Here is a 21,438-nt window from a genome sequence, read left to right on the forward strand (position 1 = left end):
CCCCCCCCCCCTGGCGACGCCCTTGAGGCCTATTGCTATTTTTTTTGCTAAAATTCAAGAAATCGTATTTTTATTTGTTTATATAGGATGTACCTGTAAATGAAGGTCATATTTATACAGATGCTACCTTTGAAACCTTTAGAAACACGTATCAGTAGCTTATTTTTTCAAATTCCGTCATGAAAATTTAAACTTTGTTAATCCTTTTTTAAGTAATTTTCATACCCCACAGCTAGACAAGCTAATGTGATCTCAAACAGCGGTGGTCTTTAATCGCAGCGCGCGCACAATTAGGAACTGGGCTATGCATTGTTGTCAAATCTCATAATTTATGAAATTTTATGGCTAATATTCGAGTATGGGCCTTCAAAGCTGTCGTAATTTCTAAAATGTTGAATCTTACAAATATTTTCTTATTCAGTACTTGCTGGACCATATCAACCCTTCCTTGACTCGTATACATATCATTCAAAATTTTGAAAATTAAAACACCAAAATACGCTGTACAGTTACTAAACATTGAAATAAATTACTTTATAAGAATGTATACTTACATCACACAAAGGAACATCTTCTCGAAACACGATAAAGTCGATAACTAAAATAAAAATGTGACAAACCCGTTACCATCCCGCTATATCATAACAGGTGTGAAGACAATTTGCAGCTGCCGCCTCTCAAAAGCAGTATGTCATTTCAGCAGCACAGCTGTATCTAATCTCTGTTTTCTTCGGAAGTGTTCGGAACATGATAGGTTTCTGCTTAAAAAACTGTGATAGTGGTAGTAGGATGATAGTTCAGCCAAACTAGATCAATGTCAGAAGTCGTTGACACTGAGATTCACAAATTAAATACATAGACTTGAAAAGATAATAATACATAATTGTTTGCAAAAATTCCTTCATTCATAGAATGGAATTTGTTCTTGGATGACACTATTTTCCACCTGTTTGATATTCTCTATGATTTTGGAATTTAAATATTAGCACGTACTCAAATACCAACCATTAGCAAATGTAAACACAAATGACATCGCCATAGTAGGTCTCCCATCTTCATCTTATTAGTCCACGAAAACAACGCGTGCCGTGTTTTTTGCAATGACAACAGAATTTAAGACAGAAGTACATAATCTAATGGAGACTTATATGATTTTTGCACAGATAATGTATAACATTGGAAAGGTGGCAAAAACTAATTTTACAAAACTTTGACTTAGGTGGTTTTTGAAATGAACGATTCAATTATTGCAACATTTTTTGCACCAAATGGAGGACAACAATAATACAGTAATTTTTTACAAAGATTCTTTTCCGTGTAGTAACCGAAATTTGTAATTGTATTTGCAGAACTGGGAAACACCTCTCGCAAATATGCTTCTCGTCTGATATTAGCATAAAAACGAGTTTTTTTCAATTATTTTCTAACTTGTACATATTTGTAGACCTAACGGTTTTCGTATGCTTAATTAATAATTTTATTGGTTATCACCTACACATTTTCTATACAAATCTAATTTGTCATCAGAATTTGATTTATTTGATAATAAAAATTGGAAGAACAGTAGGAAGGTAACCGCCACGCTCTGTATTTTATAATCGTTTTTCGAAATGGTCAGCATTCGGTCAAAACAAAGTTAATCGCATTAATTTGTGATTTTCCTCATTCTGTAAATTAATTATTCGTTTCTCATCGAATTAATCTAATTTAATGCTCTTCAAATAAGGATAATCATAGGGAATTAAGTTTGATAGTCACAATGCAGGACTTAACATGCGTGCACCATTTACATTTAAATAAATGTGAATATTATGAAATTGTATTTATAAATACGTTCGCCTTTATATAGCAACTTTTCAAAATAATCGTTTCAAATGCAGACGTCTTATTACGTACGATGTGGGAGCCAGGAACGTTTGTACAGCTGGTGATTAGACCGTGAATACTTGCTTTACAAGTTTCATTGTATGTCTCTTTTTGTTGCAGTCAGTCGATTGCACTGCGAGAGCGAATCCTTCAAGATGGACTTAATATTGGACATCAACTCGTGGCTGTATCCGATGGAGCTGGGTAAGTGATGGACCGTACATTTGTAACTTTCCTTCGCGAGGCGGATATTCACGCAATACAAATACAGATAGGACAAGAGCAAGTGTGCTTTGGCTCAAAATTTTGTGGCTAATTTCCTTAAAATTATTTCTTTTAGTTTTATACTTAAGAAAAAATTATAAAGATTAAATCAGGCTTTTTTGATACAGCGCCCTGTATATTTTTAGACATTTATTTACCTCGCTTTTTATCGGGATCAGCGATGTAAGATTGATAGGTTTATTTCTAATAACAAGGGAAATATTGCAAAAAAATTGAGCTACAACTATAATTTTTTAGCCTTAGATAATTAGGACACTGGCTGTAGCTGTTTGATTAAAATTAATATGTAGCTTTAGTTTTTGATTGGCTGTAAACTAATGTACAAAGGTTTTTTAGATACAGTGACGTAGTTTCGGGGTGGATTTGGTCATTTTCTATCACAATTTATTTTGATGATATTTAATTTGTTTTATTTAATTTTAGTAATAATGTTAATAAATAATTCAAGTAATCGCGTTATACATCAATGAAATGAAATGAAATATTTAGAAACTTATATCTCGGAAATAAAACTTTTCCGGATACATGTTAGGCCAGTCATTATAGCTTTTTTTCGGGAAAAAAATACTATTAGAAATTTCTCTGCGGAATATTGTTTCGAAACGTGTTATAAACAAAATATCAAAAAATCAACTCGAGACTAGTTGGGAAACTTTGTTAAAACAATGGTCAAAATTATGGAAAAGTGGTTTTTCGACTGGCGTAAAAATACTGTTATTCATAGAGAAAAAAAGGTTTATACAAAAAAGGTAGGTATTAAATAAATCTGTAAAATAAGACAAGTCCGATTAAATTCCGATAATTTGTTTATGCGCAAGAGCTCAAAAATGGTCGAAATTGTCCGCTTTTTTCAATTGCTAATAATTAATGCAATTTTCATCGCAGACACTTGTAATTCAGGATTTTTGAGGCTTTTTGCACCCTTAATAAGTGGTAAAAATTTCAGCCCAAAAGCTTCATTAGCTTGGCGTTGGCGGAATTTGTTATCTAAGAAGATGCTATTTTCAATTCATTTTTCCCAAGCTCACAGGCGTTGTAGGGTTTCGATCATTAGTTGTTTTTGTACCTAAATAGTTGTATTGACATATGCATTTACTGACAATTTAATTTTTCAAATTTAATTTGTTTAAAAATGACTGAAAAAATGTTAATATTTATTAAATTGTTAAGCGCGCATGCTCCGCCTCGCTCTCCCCACTCGTTCGCTAGACCAAGTAATAGAACGCATCGCCGCTATCTTCTTTTTCGCAATTAAATAGTTGAATTCACCTTAATGTTAATGTAGGACATGAAAATATAGCTCTTAATGTATACTCTCTCCAAATTTCGGCTCTTAATATTAATAATTAAGGTCACTGCGATTAAAAAAAAAAAAAAATTATCTCAGCTTCTAATCAACTTACAACAACGATTTTTTTTTTAAATTCGAAGAAAATTAAAGTATAGAGGTTACTATTTTATTTTATAATAATTACCTATCTTAACAATTTTATAAATATTAACATTTTTTCAGTAATTTTTAAACAAATTAAATTTGAAAAACTAAATTCTCAGTAAATGCATATGTTAATACAACTATTTAGGTACAAAAACAACTAATGATCGAAACTCTACAACGCCTGTGAGTTTGGGAAAAATGAATTGAAAATATGTAGCATCTTTTCCGCCAACGCCAAACCAATGAAGCTTTCGCGCTGAAATTTTTATCACTTATTAAGGGTGTAAAAAGCCTAAAAAATCCTGAATTACAAGTGTACGATGAAAATTGCACTAATTATTAGCAATTGAAAAAAACGACCATTTTCGACCATTTTTGAGCTCTTGCGCATAAACAAATTATCCTAATTTAATGGAACTTGTCTCATTTTAAAGGTTTATTTAATACCTACCTTTTTTGTATAAACCTTTTTCGCTATGAATAATAGTTTTTTTACGCGAGTTAATAAACCACTTTTCCATAACTTTGACCATTGTTTAAATAAAGTTTCCTAACTAGTCTCGAGTTGATTTTTTGATATTTTATTTATAACCCATTTCCGAACAATATTCCGTAGAAAAACTTCTAATAGTATTTTTTCCCCGAAACAGGCTGTTCCATGTCTATAATGACTGAACTATGTATTCTTAGAGCAACTACATGGGAGAAGCACCGCGTGTTAAAAAATGTAGATGTTGTAGAGAGAAAGGGCGATAGTCTGGGTACTCTCTGTCTAATGGTTTAGAAAGAGTGGGGTGATTCCTCCCTCCGCCCGAGCAGCAGCGAGCGTTAGCCAATTACGCGCCTGCGCCTGAGAGAAAGATGGTACTCAAACTATCTCTTTCTCTCTGTCACTTGTCTACACTGTTCCCCTAAGCGTGCTTCCTCCATGCTCTGAGAATGCCTCTAAGAATTCTTTTTAATCAATGCCGCAGAATCCGTTATTAGAAGTCTGCTAATCATTTTGGTTACACCCTATACATTTTTTTTTATTTAACGTAAAATATGTGCTTGTCAGAAACAGTCTATATTGTGTGTCTTATTTCCACAACTTTTCACGGAGTGTCCATTCTGACACAACAATGTGGTGCTGCGATACGAACATTTTATTTCGAAATTTCTCTAAAGCTACAATCCAAATTTCAGGTTCGTTGCATCCTTGAATACTAATTTTATAAAACATTAAACAAAGCATGACCTACGTTTTTTATTGACAGAGCTCCGTTGCTAAAGTGCTGTTGGCACATGTAGGCAGTTGCATCATTTGATCAAATATTTGCAGTCTGCTCATTGTGGCAAATTTATGGCGTTGCATTAGCAATGCAAAATACCATTTCGGACCGCAAGACAAAGCTCGCGTACAATATCCACACGCCGCACTAAAACGAAAGAAAATACTCTTATGTACAGTACGTGCGTCATTATTATGATAATTGCAAAATATAATCAAACGTTGACCGAAAGGAAACTTACACATCTACCTCAAAATGGCTATGCGGATAGTAAAGTTGTACGTTGTCGATTAAATATTTATGTTTAGTAATTGTAAAATATTCAGTTTGTGGTATATTTGTCGGAAAATACACTACTCAAAATAATTAGAGGAACACTTATTTAAATCTCAATAACTTTTTTATTTGTAATACTATATAAATCTAATAATGCATATCTTAAAGACTGACATTTTGTTTTATGAAAATAAAACAAATTACATAATCATTCTTGAGACAATAGTACCAATTCAAAAAAACTACAAGAAATAAAGTGAAACACAATCAAAATTTCAATTTAGAAATATGCTGTGCCTTGGAATAGTAAACAATGTTGACAGTTCAGCATAAATTGTAAAAAATGAGGCATCTAAGTGAAGTTGAGGTCGTTCGTGTTGTTGCTATTATAGAGTATGGCACCAGTATTCGACAGGTTGCAAGAGATTTTAACGTAAGCCCTTCTGTCATCCATCGCGTGTGGAATCGTTACTTAGAAACCAGAGGACATAAAAGACGCATTGGACAAGGTCCTACGAGGAAAACAAACCGAGTTCAGGACAGGTTTTTAGTCCTATCCTCCTTGCGTTCTCGTACATCCACAGCAAAAGACCTTCAAAGTAGGCTCAGAACGACTCATGGGTTGGAAATTTCCGATCAGACAGTTAGGAATAGACATAGAAGCAAACTTGAGACCAAGAAGACCCGTGCGAAAACCTATTTTAACTCCGTATCACATAAGGTCTCGTTTACATTTTGCAAGTGAGCATGTGGCATGGCAACTTCGATATTGGAGACCAGTACTCTTCACAGATGAGTCACGATTTCGTTTAAGTCGTTGTGATGGTCGAGTACGTGTATACCGACGTCCACATGAACGCCATTCTTCAGTTACCATACAAGAAGTCGAAAGATTTGGTGGTGGGTCAGTGATGGTTTGGGGCGGAATTAGTCTTAATGAAAGAACCGATCTTGTCATAGTTCCAGGGACTCTAACCGCCGAACGGTACATTGATCTCATTCTAGAAGATAATGTTATACCAGCCGCTTATGGTATAGGTCCAAATTTTCTGTTTATGCAAGATAACGCAAGGCCACATACTGCGATTATCACCATGAACTACCTTCAACATCACGGGATTCAATCCATGGATTGGCCTCCGTTAAGTCCTGATCTAAACTCCATCTTTGGGATTTTAGATAGGCGTGTTCGGAGGCGCCCAGACCCACCTCAGACTCTCCAACAGTTAACAAATGCCCTAATCGAAGAATGGGAGAATATACCACAAGAAGAGATTCGTAGGCTCATCCGAAGCTTACCACGGAGGTGTCAAGCAGTAATTCCTACTAATGGAAGAGATACACGATATTAGTGAACCAAATCTCACCAGGACCTTTATGTTATACAGACAGGATCACAGACTCTTCACTTTATTTCTTGTAGTTTTTTTTATTGGCGCTGTTGTCTCAAGAGTGATTATGTATATTTGTTTTATTTTCGTAAATTTATTCGAACGAAATGTTAGTCTTTAAGATATGCATTATTAGATTTATATAGTATTACAAATAAAAAAGTTATTAAGATTTAAATAAGTGTTCCTCTAATTATTTTGAGCAGTGTAGTATTGGAACAATTTATTTTTGTTATATTCAAAAAAGAAAACAATTTTTATTCAGTTCAAGGAGCTGTTTGCTTTTAAATCTTTAAAACAAATGCAACGGGTAGAAAATTTAGACTAGAGGTTCAAGATTCTCAGAAAAATATTCATGGAATTTAGCCCAGTACTGTAGCTGTATTTACTGTAGCTGAAAATATAGTAATACCTCCGAATTTTTTATAACTGCATCGATTTTTCTCAAAATTTAGAATTAGGCTCATCTTACCCCCCACTTCAAAACTTATATATGCGTTAGGTGTGCTTTTTGTTCTTAAGGGGTGAAAATCACCCCTTATTGGAAAAAAGTAAAAATACAAATTTAAGCGTTTTATGTAATCAAATCTTTTTTATTTATGCAGTATCAGTAACTTCATGTGCTATCTAACATGAAACTGAATGTATCCCAAATTTTCAACTCGGAAAAAAATGGTTAAAAACCACCCCTTTTGACGAAAAAAGTTTTTCGAGATCCCTGTAGTGAGAAGCGAATTTGTAACAGCCTGTATATGTGTGTGTCTGAGGGTGTGTGCGTGTGTGTAGTATAGTGTGTATTATAATATAGTACTGGTTTATTCGAATATACACTTACTAAATACGTATACAGGGTGGTCCCGAGGTAACGGGCCAAAATTCATGTGTAAATTCCCGAAGCAAAAATATTGCGATTTAGCCGAACTTACCTTAGTCCAAAAGTTGATAGTTAAAGAGATACAGGGTGTTAAATGTAAAATATTATTTCAATTTTTTTTAATTTATTCCTTAACAAATGCCAATATTCTCACAAAATTTTGGGAATTGGAGTTCTTTGAGTAGAGGAATTGAAATCTGTTCACATTTTGGTTAAAGTTCATAGAGGGCGCTAGCTGCAGTGGATTGAATGTGTTAAAACGACATAACTTGTTTGTACTTTAAGGCATCTCATCTTTGGTAACAAATTCTTATTTTTCAACTTATTTAGCACAAAAAAGGTATACTTTATTAAAGTAGCTATCTCGCACCGTTTTCGAGATATTTGGCTTTGAAACTTCCAATGCTATTGCATTAAATTACAATTAAGTACCTACAGGTATTATTAATTTAGCCGTAAAGTTTCTTAAGTAGGATTTGGACGAAAATCAGATAATTGACGTCTTCCACTTGTCTTATTGCTGTCATTTGTATGCTAATTTCTATTAAGTATTATTCGTATCTAATTAAAATTACATCTTAGCTTACAAATTAAATTGTATACTCGTATACATAAATGTGAGATAGAATGCCGAGGTTTTCGTTTTTGGAGTTACATGAAATCAGTGGTTTACGGAGAAACTATAAACACTTGAGAAGAACTTTAGTAGCAGGTTTTAAATGCTGCAAAGTCATTTCGCATTAAGGATTTATACTTTAAAATAAGACAATCATTTGATAAACGTGTTGATAAATGTATAGAAGTTAGAGGTGGACATTTTGTGCAATTATTGTCAAAAAGGCATATTTTTTACTAATGTTTACTATTTTACTGTGCATTACAATATTTAATTCTAAATAAACCCTTGTTTTTGATATTTCTAAATTATTTTAATTATTTCAACTATTAGCATTGGAAGTTTCAAAGCCAAATATCTCGGAAACGGTGCGAGACAACTACTTTCATAAAGTCTACCTTTTTTGTGTAAAAAAAGTTGGAAAATAATAATTTAATTTGATACCAAAGATGAGATACCTTAAAGTACAAAAAAGTTATGTCGTTTCCAACACTTTCAATCTACGGCAGTTGGTGCCCTCTATGAACTATAATCAAAATGTGAACAAATTTCAAATCCTCTACTCAAAGAACCCCAAACCCCAAAATTTTGTGTAGATATTTGCATTTATTAAGAAATAAATGGAAATAAACTAAAATAATATTTTACATTTAACACCCTGTATCTCTTTAACCATCAACTTTTGGACGAAGGTAAGTTCGGCTAAATCGCAATATTTTTGCTTCGGGAATCTACCTATGAATTTTGGCCCATTACCTCGGGACCACCCTGTATATACAAAAAAGATCTAAATGCTTCAAAATTCTTGTTTGACCTAAATTTTCTTAAAATTATCACCTATACACGTGTTTATTTTTTTGACAATAACTTTTTTACTTTTTAAGATTTTTAATCGCACAAAGGCTCATTTTGCAGGGAAATGTAAGGGCTACGTGAACTGTTGAGTTGATCTTTTTTAAGCCCTTCATTTTTAAGTTTGAAGGGTTTAAAAGGCTCGAGAGGAGAGAAGAGTGGTTCTCTCATTCATATGATAACTTAAAATGGCGATATCTCGATTAATATTAATTTTAGAGTAATAAAAAAGAAAGCAAAAATTAAGCTAAATTTTTTTACTCTTGTATTTTTTTCGTACACCCTTTAATTTTTAAGTTACAGCGTATAAATCGGTTTTTTTTCCAAAATTTGAAAAATTAACATTTTCAAAAATTAAGTTTTTTTTCGAAATCATGCTTTGTAAGTGAGCCAAAGACCCAGAACATATTCTTAGAATATAAATGAAGAAATCTGTAAATGGATTGCATTTAATTTTAATTCTGTCGCCAAAGGCACTGATCTGTTTATTAATTTTTTCTAAAAAAAAAATGAGACCATCATGTTATTTCGATCATATTTCCGTTAATTTTGATTCTAAAGACTTTTAAAGCAACTCATTTTAAAGGTTTTTCAAAGTACTTTAAAAAAGGTTCAAATAGTTTTTTCCTAATATTTATGGTTTTGGCGTTATTTAACGTTAACTGGTTCCAATTTAGTTTTTAGCTAACATATAATAATGTTTAAAAATCCATAACTCGGTTTATATTGCAATTAGAGAAAAACAAATTAATGCCATTAGATTTGATTTTTTATTACCTTTCTTTTTATTAATTACAACTTTTTCGTTAAATCCAATGGTTTCAGAATTATTTGCAAAAAACTGTCCGAAAACAAGCACATTTTCAGTAAAAAATCAACATTGTCAATGACGAATTACTCGGAAAATATTGGATTATCCAAAAGCTTTATATCACATTTATTACTTAAAATTAATTCCTCTATCGATTCCTGTATTTTGGGCGTAAAAATTTCCACCCCCAAGAAGAGGTGGGAACCACCCCCAGGGCAAAAGCACACTTCGGCACTATATAAGTTTTGTTCCTTGAGGCATTCCCCACATTCAATCAAAATTTCACGTCAATCGGTTCAGTTATAATGATTTCGGAGGTAAAAACCCTGAGTAACTGGACCAATTTTACACAAATAAGATAACGTAGCCTACTACGAGATCCATTTTGATAAAATATTGTACCTAACACATAAAGATATAATAAGTCAGTACTTAGCATAATATCTTGTTAACTAATAATAATCTTTCTAAATCTACTCTAATGGAAGTTGTAATACAAAAACTGATCTGGTAAGTATGATTTTAACACTCTGTATCAGAGAAACACAAACGATTACAGAAAAAAGAAATATTTAGGCTTTCATCTTATTTTGATGTGCTAAGCGTCCTCCTAAAATTGTGACATTAAGTTTAGGGGCACCTTGTATAATTTCATAAAAAATCACCCCTCAAAAAACCTATAGCAGGCCACGTAGTTGCACCATTCATTCAATTCTATAGATACATTAAAGACATCCTCTACTTAAGTGTAAAAAAAATTGACAGAAGTGTTCCGGATAAAATTTGAGCTTTATTTGGTGCTTGCAAATATTTCAGGTACTTGTGATTTTCGAGAAAATAATGTGTCTGTTACCGCAACTGCAGTTGTGTTACAACTTAAGAGTCAATAACTGTACTTGGCACAATTTTTTAAATAGCGTTTCATAGAAAACCTGACGACGTGACTGGAAAGAAGTACAATATTTAATTAACTTAGTAAAATAATAGAAAACGGAGCTATACCGAAATGTTTGTTAGATAACTTAAATAAAAAAAATGTATTTCCTTGAAATTTTGCCCTTTTCGCCTCAAAATGAATCGAATTGGAATAGATTTATAAGTTAATACTTCGTATATGAATTTTAAAGGAATTTATGTTGATTTATTTGAAGTAAATGGCTTTCTCGGATATGTTAAATTTGTGTACAATTTACATTTTTATTCAGAGGGAATTCAGAGAAAGTCATATTTTAAAATTAACAACGAATTTTGATTTTGAGTAGTCGTGTGTCAAAGAAATTATTTGGAATGAGGCATCGATCGTTTAGTTTCACATTGCAGATTAAATTTTACTCTTAACGCGCTGTGGCGGATTCTACTTTAAAAAATAATTGGTTATTTGGGCCATAAAAAATTAAATAAAGAATTGGTGAAAAACTAATTTCAGCAAGTTAAATGTTGTAATAAAATTTATAATTGCAATATTTTAAAAGTAAATATGTTAAATTACTTAAAAATTTAAAAGATAAGCGTATACCCAATTATTGAAAAATCAGGTAAACTTATTGAAAAATCAGGTACTTAAAAAGTGAAAAATCAGTTACTTAAATAAATGAAAAATCGGGTACTTAAAAATGAAAAATCAGGTACTTAAACAATTAATCTCTCAGGTAGGTACTGAAACAGTTAGTCTCTCATGTACTTAACTAAACAATTAGTACTTAACTAAACAGTTACGTAACTAAACAGTTAGTCTTAGGTACTTAACAGGTAAATAGTTAGTCTCTCAATTAAACAATTAGTCTCTCAGGTATTTTAGGTTGGTCTCTAGGGTCAGTCTCTCAGGTACTTAACAGTTACGGGTTAGTTAGTAAAATATAGAAATCCCTAAATGACGAAAACTTAATTTCAGTAAGTTAAATATTATCAATTGCACTATTTTAAAAGCAAATATGTTATATTACTTAAAAAAATTAACAGATAAACGCCTACCTAATTACTACTGATAAATCAGGTACTGAAACTTATTGAAAATTCAGATACTTAAAAAATGAAAAATCAGATACTTAAATAAATGAAACATGAGGTACTTAAAACATTAAAAATCAGATACTTAAACAGTTAGTCTCTCAGATACTTAACTAAACAGTTAGTACTTAAATAAACAGATACGTAACTAAACAGTTAGCCTTAGGTACTTAACAGTTCGTCTCAGGTACTTAACTGTTAAACAGTTAGTCTCGCAGGTACTTACGTAGTTAGTCTCTCAGATACCCTCTCATATTGATTATGAAAACAATATAAAAATAAATACTTTTCTTATATCTTGATCGGGAATCAGTAAATAAGAACCAAATTAAATTAAGAAGAAATAATTGACTCCGTCTTAACTCAATAATATTTACCTATCAGTTTCGTATACAGAGTGTTTTCAAAAGTTTGTTCAATTATTGATAACAGATAAGATAAGATAACAATTTTCAAATACAAATTATATTCATTGTTTTGACTTGAATTAGTTTTAGCGTTCGTTAATACGAAGATATTTGTTTCTTCCTTATTGAAGAATAAAAAATATCAGTTTGCAACTTGATTTTTAAACTAATATGTGGAAGCTTTTATTTAGAAGACAATCTGTGTACATAGTGAGAATACCTTTGAAAAGTCTATAAATTTGTCAAGAAATTATCATAATTATCTATATTTGTGACATCTTTTTACATGCTAAGCAATTCATTGGTCAAGTTTAAAATTTAAGTCAACCAATCTTTAGAATTAAATAAAATCATCACTAACCATGCATGGTAGGCTTAGGCGTAACATTTGCCAAACTAAGACAAATGCTATCTTCTGAACTTATTTATTTGTGACATCGTTTTAGTTTTTCTCTGTTTATGGGATAGTTTACTACATGTGTAAATGTTTTTTAAAGAAACCCTAGCGCCAAAAGGACCAGTCGCTATAACCAAGAATGATACATAGAAAAAACACACAAGTAAAATCTTTAAAGAAGTGATTACATAAAAAGCGGAAAGATTAACTATATACAGGGTGTTCGGAAATGATGAGCAAAAAATTCAGGGGATAATTCTAGATCGAAAATAAATGCTACCTCATTCTATAAATTTTTTTCCAAAACTGATTATTAACGGAGTTACAGGGTGCTAATTGTGAGGTAATTAAGCAAAAGGAAGGAATATTCCATAGAGTTCGTCGGAATTTGTTAAGAATAATTAATTTGTGCATTGAAGAGGAAGGACGTCAGTTTGAACCTTTGATTTGAATGTTTAATTTGTATTGTTCTAGTAACTTATGTATTTTAACCTTATGATTTTGTTAGTAAACCATTCTTTATTTGTTGAGGACGTTATTTTTTTATTATTTATCATTAACCACCATCAGCGTAACAACAAATTTTTACAAAAATTACTATCTGTCAAACTAATTCTCCACAAACTTGTTTCCAAAGCAACTAAGCGCTTGTTTCCAAAGCATGCGATGTTTAATGTAGAAAATAAATTAAAATTATTTCGTATTCATCATATGCAAGCAATGTTATTTTAGCGTTTTTCTCGAAAACGGTTAGATTTACCAAAACAAATAAAGTATACATTTTTTATGTCAAAAGATTAGGAGAACAAAAATATTCAGTCAAATTTCGCATAAAGTGTAGCACAAAAATGTTGGAACCATTCAAATCAAAATAAAGGCTCGTATGTGCCGCCCTCTACAAAATGCGAAAAAACAGTGGGCAAATTTATAATCCTCATCCCATATACGAAATTTCGTCAAAATATTATGAGTGTGGCAAAAGGTATTGCAAAAAACTGCAAATAAAATTTAACTTTAACACCCTGTAACTCCGTTAATAATCAGTTTTGGAAAAAATGTTATAGAAAGAGGTAGCATTTATTTTCTATCTAGAATTATCCCCTGAATTTTTTGCTCATCATTTCCGGACACCCTGTATAATTCAGATGCGTGATATAATATATATTTTTTCGTTTTGATTTCTTTTTTTTTCAGTACTAGTTTAATAAAAATATGCAATTCTAAAGTGATTCTTTTGGCGCAAGTTTTTATTTAATGAATTTTTTACAATAAACAAATTATAAAGCAACTCCATAATAAATGCGTGTGTAAATTTTTTTCGGTATTTCATATAAAAATAAAACACTTTTTTTGTTATTTTTTGTAAATTGTAACATGGAGCAATAGCACATGTTAAATAAATATTTATTTATTGATTTATGTAATTCTAGAATGTAGACAAAATTTATATAATTGAATAAATATTAAGTCGTTAAAAATTTATAAAGTTGGCCAGTAAATTAGAACCGATTGTCCACTTTCTTGGTGGACAATCGCGTGTCCCCTCCACTTGAGGACAAAAGATTGTCCTCAATCTTTTAGGTGAAAAATTTCAATGTAAAAATCGCTGTCTAAGTACCTACCTCTTGATTATGACAATTGTATTACTTTGTATTTATGACAAACCTACCGTATTACGGCCATATAATCCCAGGCGCCTATTTTCTTAAGGAAGCCATAAATGTTTCAATAATGAAATGTTACTGCGCCAGGATGTCTGCGGAGTTTTTTTTCAGGGCATTAAGAGCCAGTGCGATGAACAATTACGTGAAATCATCCATCGGAACAAATTGGTAAAGTGGGCGTATATATCTATTTATTATTTACTATTATGCGTACCAGTTTGGTGCAGATGAAAATTTAAACCGTATCATAATTCTAATCTCAATATAAATGTGGTCTTATGATTAGTTTGATGGTTATATTGCCGCATAAAAATTTTTATCGGACCGAATATCAATATGGTAGTTATATGTTAAATGTTTACAATTTGTAAACCATTCTTAAAGTCCAACAGATGAAAGGATTATATTATTATCCTTACTTGAAGCGTTATTTGCAATTCTAAAAGGAATGATAATCTTTCAAGTAACGGGTATGTCTAGAAAAAGTATATCGTATTTTTGGTACTCTACATATGTCACTAAAGGCAAAATTGCAGGGCGAAATATGGAAAAATTGTATTTTTCTATGAAATATGAACTTGAAAAGTATATGTCTATGTAGTTCATGGTATGGGATTCAGTGAATTAATTGTTTAGAAATTTACATTGGACAAACAATACAAAATATAAATATACATAATTAATTCTCACAAATTGTCATTTAACCCCATTAGCATTAGCTTTCCATCATATTAAACGCAATACGCAATCAGAATTTTAATTTCGGAGACGAATTAATTAGTCATGTTAGAGAAACGTTATAATATATACACTCACAGATTTAAGTTCAATCTTAATTAATTATTAATAAATTCCTTAAATTGTAATGAAACAACAACGCCGAATACACAATTTTTTTCTTGTTGCTTGCGTTTTCTGTTTATTTTTCATCTTCACAGATTGATAATGATAACTTTATGTTTACATATTTTAATATTTTATTTCAAAGATAAGTTGTTTGCAATGGCCATACCAATATGGTTTCAACCTGACGAAGTGCACTCTTCAGTTTATTTGACAATAATTTTGTGTCGCTATAGGTAAGGTTGTGTTTTTCTGCTACATATTTATTATTAATATGTTTTAAATATATTTTTATTGTGTAGGCCTTACTAATGTTGTTCATAATTTTAGTATGTAGTTTTTTAGTATTGTTCTTCAATTTTTTTTAAAAGTTAAACGAATTATTCTTATTATTAGTACCTCTGATGAAATCCATGGTTTTTGTCATATACTTTCAATCAAATAATAGAAAAAAAATGCGGCATTATATACAGAAGTTGTGGTTATTAGTATTACTAATATAATTGCATTTTGTGTGAAAATTAAAAATATCCCTTAATTTAACTTACTATTTTTTTTAATTTACTGTCATTTGCGTATGTTCAGGATTATTCTCATAATATTCTACTTCCTTGTCTTTGTTGCTTTCGTTTTTAGAAATATAATGTGTGGGCCAAAGTTGTAGCAAATTATCTTGAGATCTCAAAACTGTACCTAGAAAAGCAATTGAATTTTGCATCTCAGAGATACAAGCCAGTCATATACAGGGTGGGCCATTAGTGTGAGAAAGTAAAATAACTTGATTCTCATAATACAGAAAAAGAGTTTATATTAAAGTTATGTAGAATCAAGTAACATAAACTACAAAATTTATTTAGTACATACAGGGTGATGAGTAAAAACGGGACACGCCAAGTATTACATTTTTTAAATGGAACACCCTATATATTTTTAAACTTAAGGATTTCTGAGAAAATTCTGTATATGGCAATATAAACAGTTTAACATTTTAGTGCGGGGTTGTCAAGTTATGTAGAAAATTCTTCGAATTTTGGAAAGAAAGTGTCCTTGAAGAAATGTATTAACTTTCAACTACTAACACTTGGGGCAAAAATATTTGACAGAGTTATAGGCAAATAATAATAATAATAATAATCTTTATTTTCTATAAGATTTACCTACTAGAAATATGAGAAATTGTCAAACTTAAATGTAAATACAGACGGTACATAAAACAAGTAATTAAATACAACTGTTAGTAAAAATAAATAAATAGATAGGTATACATGAGAAATAGTTTTAAAAACTGACAATACATGTAAAACAAATTTAAAATGGTCCCTAACGCCAGTCCAAGATATCGCTAGTGACGTATTCTTCTACATTGTAAAAAGAATGATACTTTAATAATGTCTTTACTTCGAATTTAAAAGGTATAATATTTGAAACATCTCGGATATCGTGAGGCAGATGATTATATAATTTGAGTGACATTTTTGCAGACGATTTGGAGATTTGGGTAGTTCTGCAGTATGGATTCAGATCACCTCTTTTCGGGAATTTTTCTAAATTTGTTTTTATATAAATTACGCAATTTGAGATATACAAAGAATAAACAGTTAAAATTAAAATTTTGTTTAAAATAAGATCTACGGGAACTATTACGTTTTAAATTGAACATATTTCTGATTATTCTTTTTTGCATTATAAAAACTTTATATAGACTACTACTGCACCCCCAACAGATAACTCCATAATTTAGTACAGATTCAATGCAACCGTAATAGTACAGTTTCAAAATTTCTAAACTGAGGCTTTTTTATACTCCAAATAACATAATTTTTTGTAGCCAATTCTTTCAGAATTCCATTTATATGAAAATCCCATGAAGTGGTGGTAGTGTGGTGGTGATTATCAAGGTGCACTCCCACAAACTTAACAACATCATTTTGCAATAAACTTCGCGTTGAAGACTTATTTAATAAGCTATAGTCATCCCGTGCACCTATAGATGAATATTTTATAAAACTTGTTTTTGTCAAATTCAGCACTAGGCCATTTTGACAACACCACTGTTCCATTTGAGCAACGCATTCCTCCGATAATTTACGTAAATCACGCTCTCCGTTTGAGCTAATTAAACAAGATGTGTCGTCTGCAAATAAAGAACTAGAACAAGTGACCCCAAGTCTTAGGGGATGGTCATTTATAAATAATATAAATAGAGTTGGGGCTAATACACTCCCTTGTGGTACCCCGGTGTCCACAGAAAACTTTTTTGATAAATAAACATCACCCCCATCTTTAATCCTTACAATTTGGCTTCTATCGCGTAGATACGATGATATCCACAATAGCGGTGGGCCACGAATACCATATTTCTCAAGTTTATTCAGTAAGTAAGTATGGTTAATGACATCAAAGGCTCTCGATAGATCGTAAAATGTGCCGACGGTTTTTTGGTTTTCATTGATTGACTCAATAATATTGCTACAAAATGACATTAGTGCATCCTGGGTCGAGCGACCTTTAACAAACCCATATTGATTTTCAGATATCAAATGTTAGGCAAAGACTCCTATTGATATTGATATTTTATACAGGGCATTTTTATAATACGATCACTTTAAAAAAGTTCAAACTTGATTTTCTAAAATTTTTCAGATGGAACACCCTGTATTTTATTGTTTTAATTTATTCACATCCACTTCAACTTTTATTGAAATTACAACATTTCTGGAAACATATAACAACATTTTTGGAAAAACCTAATTTTTATTTAAAATATACAGGTTGTTCCATTTAAAAAATTTAATATTTGTGTGTCCCATCGCCCTGTGTGTCTCAAATTAAATTTATCCTTTAGGTTTATTGATTCTGTACAACTTTTATATAAACTTTTTTTGTTTATCATGAATAACAAGGGAGTTATTTTACTTTCTCACACAATGGCCCACCCTGTATAATTATAGTTATAGTTTTCATAGAAAACGTTCAAAATAGAAAAACTCCCCCCCGTATATCTGAAGCAAATTAAAATATCGAGATAGCTTTTTGCTATTTAATTTTTCTGAAAAAGGTCCTGAAATTCAATTTATTTTTTTCTGTACTTTGTGAAATGCAGTCGTGTACTGTTTGTTCTTTATGTAATACCCTGTGGAAAGTCTCCCTCTTTATTTCTCGAACGTACTAGGGACTACCCAGTTGTATTTTAAATACCGTCGAAAATAATAATGCGATAATCGGTATCGATGTCACAGTTGTTCTCTTGTGAGCACCGTGGAAGATGTTGCTATGCGAACCTACGCTTGAACAAGGTGATCCGCCGCAGGTCGCCGTCTGCCCAGGTACGGAGAGAGCAGTTACTGTTGCCGCTCGTCGGCTTCCATCTCTTCCCTGCCATCCAGCCCTCTCCTTTTGACCTATTTTCACCCACTCCGTGACCTTTGACCTTTAGACGCGTACATCGGAGAAAACTCGACTCGTCGATTTTCCTCGGCATACGTGGGTGTAGTAACTGGGCGGCAATGATCCGTTTTCCGGTTCCCATATGGAGGCGACCGGCCGCCGTTGTTTATTTTCCATTTTGGGCTCTCCCGAGGGCTCCCCCCGAAGTGCCAACTGCGATCCGCTGTTGGGCGGCAGCCGTTCGCCCATAAGTCGCCCTTTATCCAGGTATGTCTCTGTGTGGTTGTATGGAGATGGGCCAATTAACGTGTTTTGTTGTGGCCCCGTGATCGATACAGTGAGTTCGGTACAGTCCCGGTACCGGAAATCGAAGCGGCTCCCCCCTCACTACGAAAAAAAGAAAACAACTGTTAAATCCATATAAACGCGTCTTTTGTGCTCGTGGTTTTATCATCGCCGTTAATTAATTTTCCATCTCCCAAATGGCGCCATTAAAAGTAAGTTATAGCGGTTCCGTTAATTGGTGTTTCGGACTGTTACTTTGTCTCTCCGTGCATATGTATAAAAAATCTGATAGATTATCTAGGCTTAATATTCCATAATCGATGCACGTTATTTTTGTGGTGTCTGTGAGTATTTTCACATAACAAGACTTGACGTGGATGTATGAATCTGTTGAGGTTACGTGTACCGGATTTTAATTAGTAATCAATATAGCATAGTATCTACACAGGGTGTAACTAATGTTGACAGACTCTTATGTCAAACTGATTTTTTTTATATAAATATGCTTCCGAGAACACTTTGTCTTCAGGACACCGGATGTCAAACAAAACAAAAACGTGTTTTTTTTTAAACTACATAGAAATACCTGCTAAAAGTTTCTCCCTGTCAGCATGGGCTAAAATTTTATTAATTATCAGTATTCTTCCAATATGGAGAGAGATATTACTTGTCGATTATATCCGCAAAAAACTAATTGATTAACAATAAGTAATTCATTTTTTATTTTAGGAAGCATATTATTGGGTCATATGGCATATTGAGTCAGGGTGTCTCAAACTCGATAGTATGGGCCTACTGTGAGAATACAAAACATTTAAATAAAATTTGGGACACTTTGTGTTAAATGGGATGAGGTAAGCTCCATTTTCAATCGAAAGTATTATCTTTGGGATTTGACAGAAACGACTAATGATGTCATCAATTATATTTTTTTGCAGAACCATACCCAATTTTTTTTCCTGTTAAAAAGCTCTATTTTCTCTAATAAACTTTTATTAGAGAAATTTTTCTGTATTATTTCCCGTTTAAAAGTTATAAGCAATATCGTCCGTCCAAAGAACGTGCCGAAAAAGGTTGTGATCAACAATTTCTACATTTACTACAATTTGAGCTATAAAATTAAGTCTGTTTTCAATGTGGCGCTCAGGCAAATACTCCAAATTGTGAATTTTGTAGTCATGATATCCATTGGTCTTTAAAATTCGTTGAACGGCTGATTTCTCCAAATCCAATTCTCGGCTAGCCTGCCGTAGAGAATTTTATGGATTTTGTTTGAAATACTGTAACAGTCTAGCTGTATTAACATTGTTTCTTACCCTTTGGTCAATTGTTTGATTTTTCCTAATAGAAAATGCATCTTCATTTCGTCGCAAGGTCGCCTCCATTCTTGTAAAGATTCTATGATCAGGAATGAGACGCTCTGGATACCTTTCTCGATATAACTCTACAGCTCTTCTTGAATCTGTTTGTGACTCACCGTAAATTAGCAACATATCAACTTTTTCTGAATGAGAAAACATTTTGTAAGCACAAAAGTTATACGTTTGACGTTCGTATTGAGTAATGACAAGTAATTTGTGACATTTATGCACTTTAAATAACGAACAGTCAATTATTTTCCAACAACTACTTGATCCTCCCAGCGCTAATGTGATTTTTAGATGGTATTTCTTTTGAGACTCTTTAGGACGATATTGCTTATAATTTTTAAACGAGAAGTAATACAGAAAAATTTCTCTAATAAAAGTTTATCAGAAAAAAAGAGCTTTTTAACAGGAAAAAAGTTTGGGTATGTTTCTGGAAAAAATATAATTGATGACGTCATCAGTCGTTTCTGTCAAATCCCAAAGATAATACTTTCTACTGAAAATGGAGCTTACCTTATCCCATTTAACACCACGCGTCCCAAATTTTATTTAAATTATTTGTGTCCTCACAGTAGGCCCATACTATCGAGTACAGCTGTACCCTGTACAGCAAAATATATGATTTAGTCAGTTAATTATTTCTATTGATTTTAAAATATATCCTTGTTTAAGACAGGGTTGCTGATATGTATGAAAATTTGAACACCTTGTATCTCACAAAATTGTGGCTTAAAATTTGCCATTAAAGTTTGCATTTACTTACACCCTATTTTGCGCAAGATAATTAAATGTTATTAACAACAGTAGCAGTACAAGTCAAAGAAACTAATTAATAGCGTTGTCCCGCTAGACACAAATTTATTTAAATCATGAATCCGGGCTGTATAACTTAGCAATATTCAAAATATTTTCATCCGAAACATGAAATAAATCGATATATTCAAATTCATTCATTAATTTATTTCGATTTAATTAACCGAATGCTAGATCCTACTAGAATTTATTAGTTTTTTTTAATGCATTTACATACGAAAATTCCGGAATCCTATTAATGAAATAGTGAAACATGTGGGTTATACCTATTTTACATTTAGATTTATTAGTTTGTGCCGGGCTGTTGTTCTGTCCAATGAAATAACATGAAATCTAGGACTGAGCATTACGGAAAAATATATATTTTTTTATATTAACTACATGGTTTCCGCTGTTTAATATAACTTCTCTGTGAAGAACGTTATGTTTGTAATGATCGCCAACGTTGCTATAAACTGCAAATTATTCTGATGTCATTTTAAATTCAAATGCACCTTTCTCTCATCACATTTAGTAACTAGCGAACCATTTTATTGCTTTTATTGCAAATCACGTTCATTTTAATAATGTAACTAAAAATAAATATGT

General features: G+C 31.9%; 1 protein-coding gene across 1 annotated transcript in view; it reads left to right on the top strand.

The window, feature by feature from the left end:
• The window catches only part of LOC108909181 (DNA-directed RNA polymerases I, II, and III subunit RPABC3), a 239,249-nt gene that overhangs the window by 86,812 nt on the left and 130,999 nt on the right, over positions 1 to 21,438 (top strand). Inside the window, exon 2 of the mRNA XM_018713429.2 lies at positions 1,987 to 2,070. Coding sequence (XP_018568945.1) covers positions 1,987 to 2,070 — 84 coding nt within the window. The remainder of the gene's footprint in view (positions 1 to 1,986; positions 2,071 to 21,438) is intronic.

Source organism: Anoplophora glabripennis, unplaced genomic scaffold (assembly GCF_000390285.2).
Source record: "Anoplophora glabripennis isolate ALB-LARVAE unplaced genomic scaffold, Agla_2.0 scaffold318, whole genome shotgun sequence".
Classification (NCBI taxonomy): Eukaryota; Metazoa; Arthropoda; class Insecta; order Coleoptera; family Cerambycidae; genus Anoplophora; species Anoplophora glabripennis.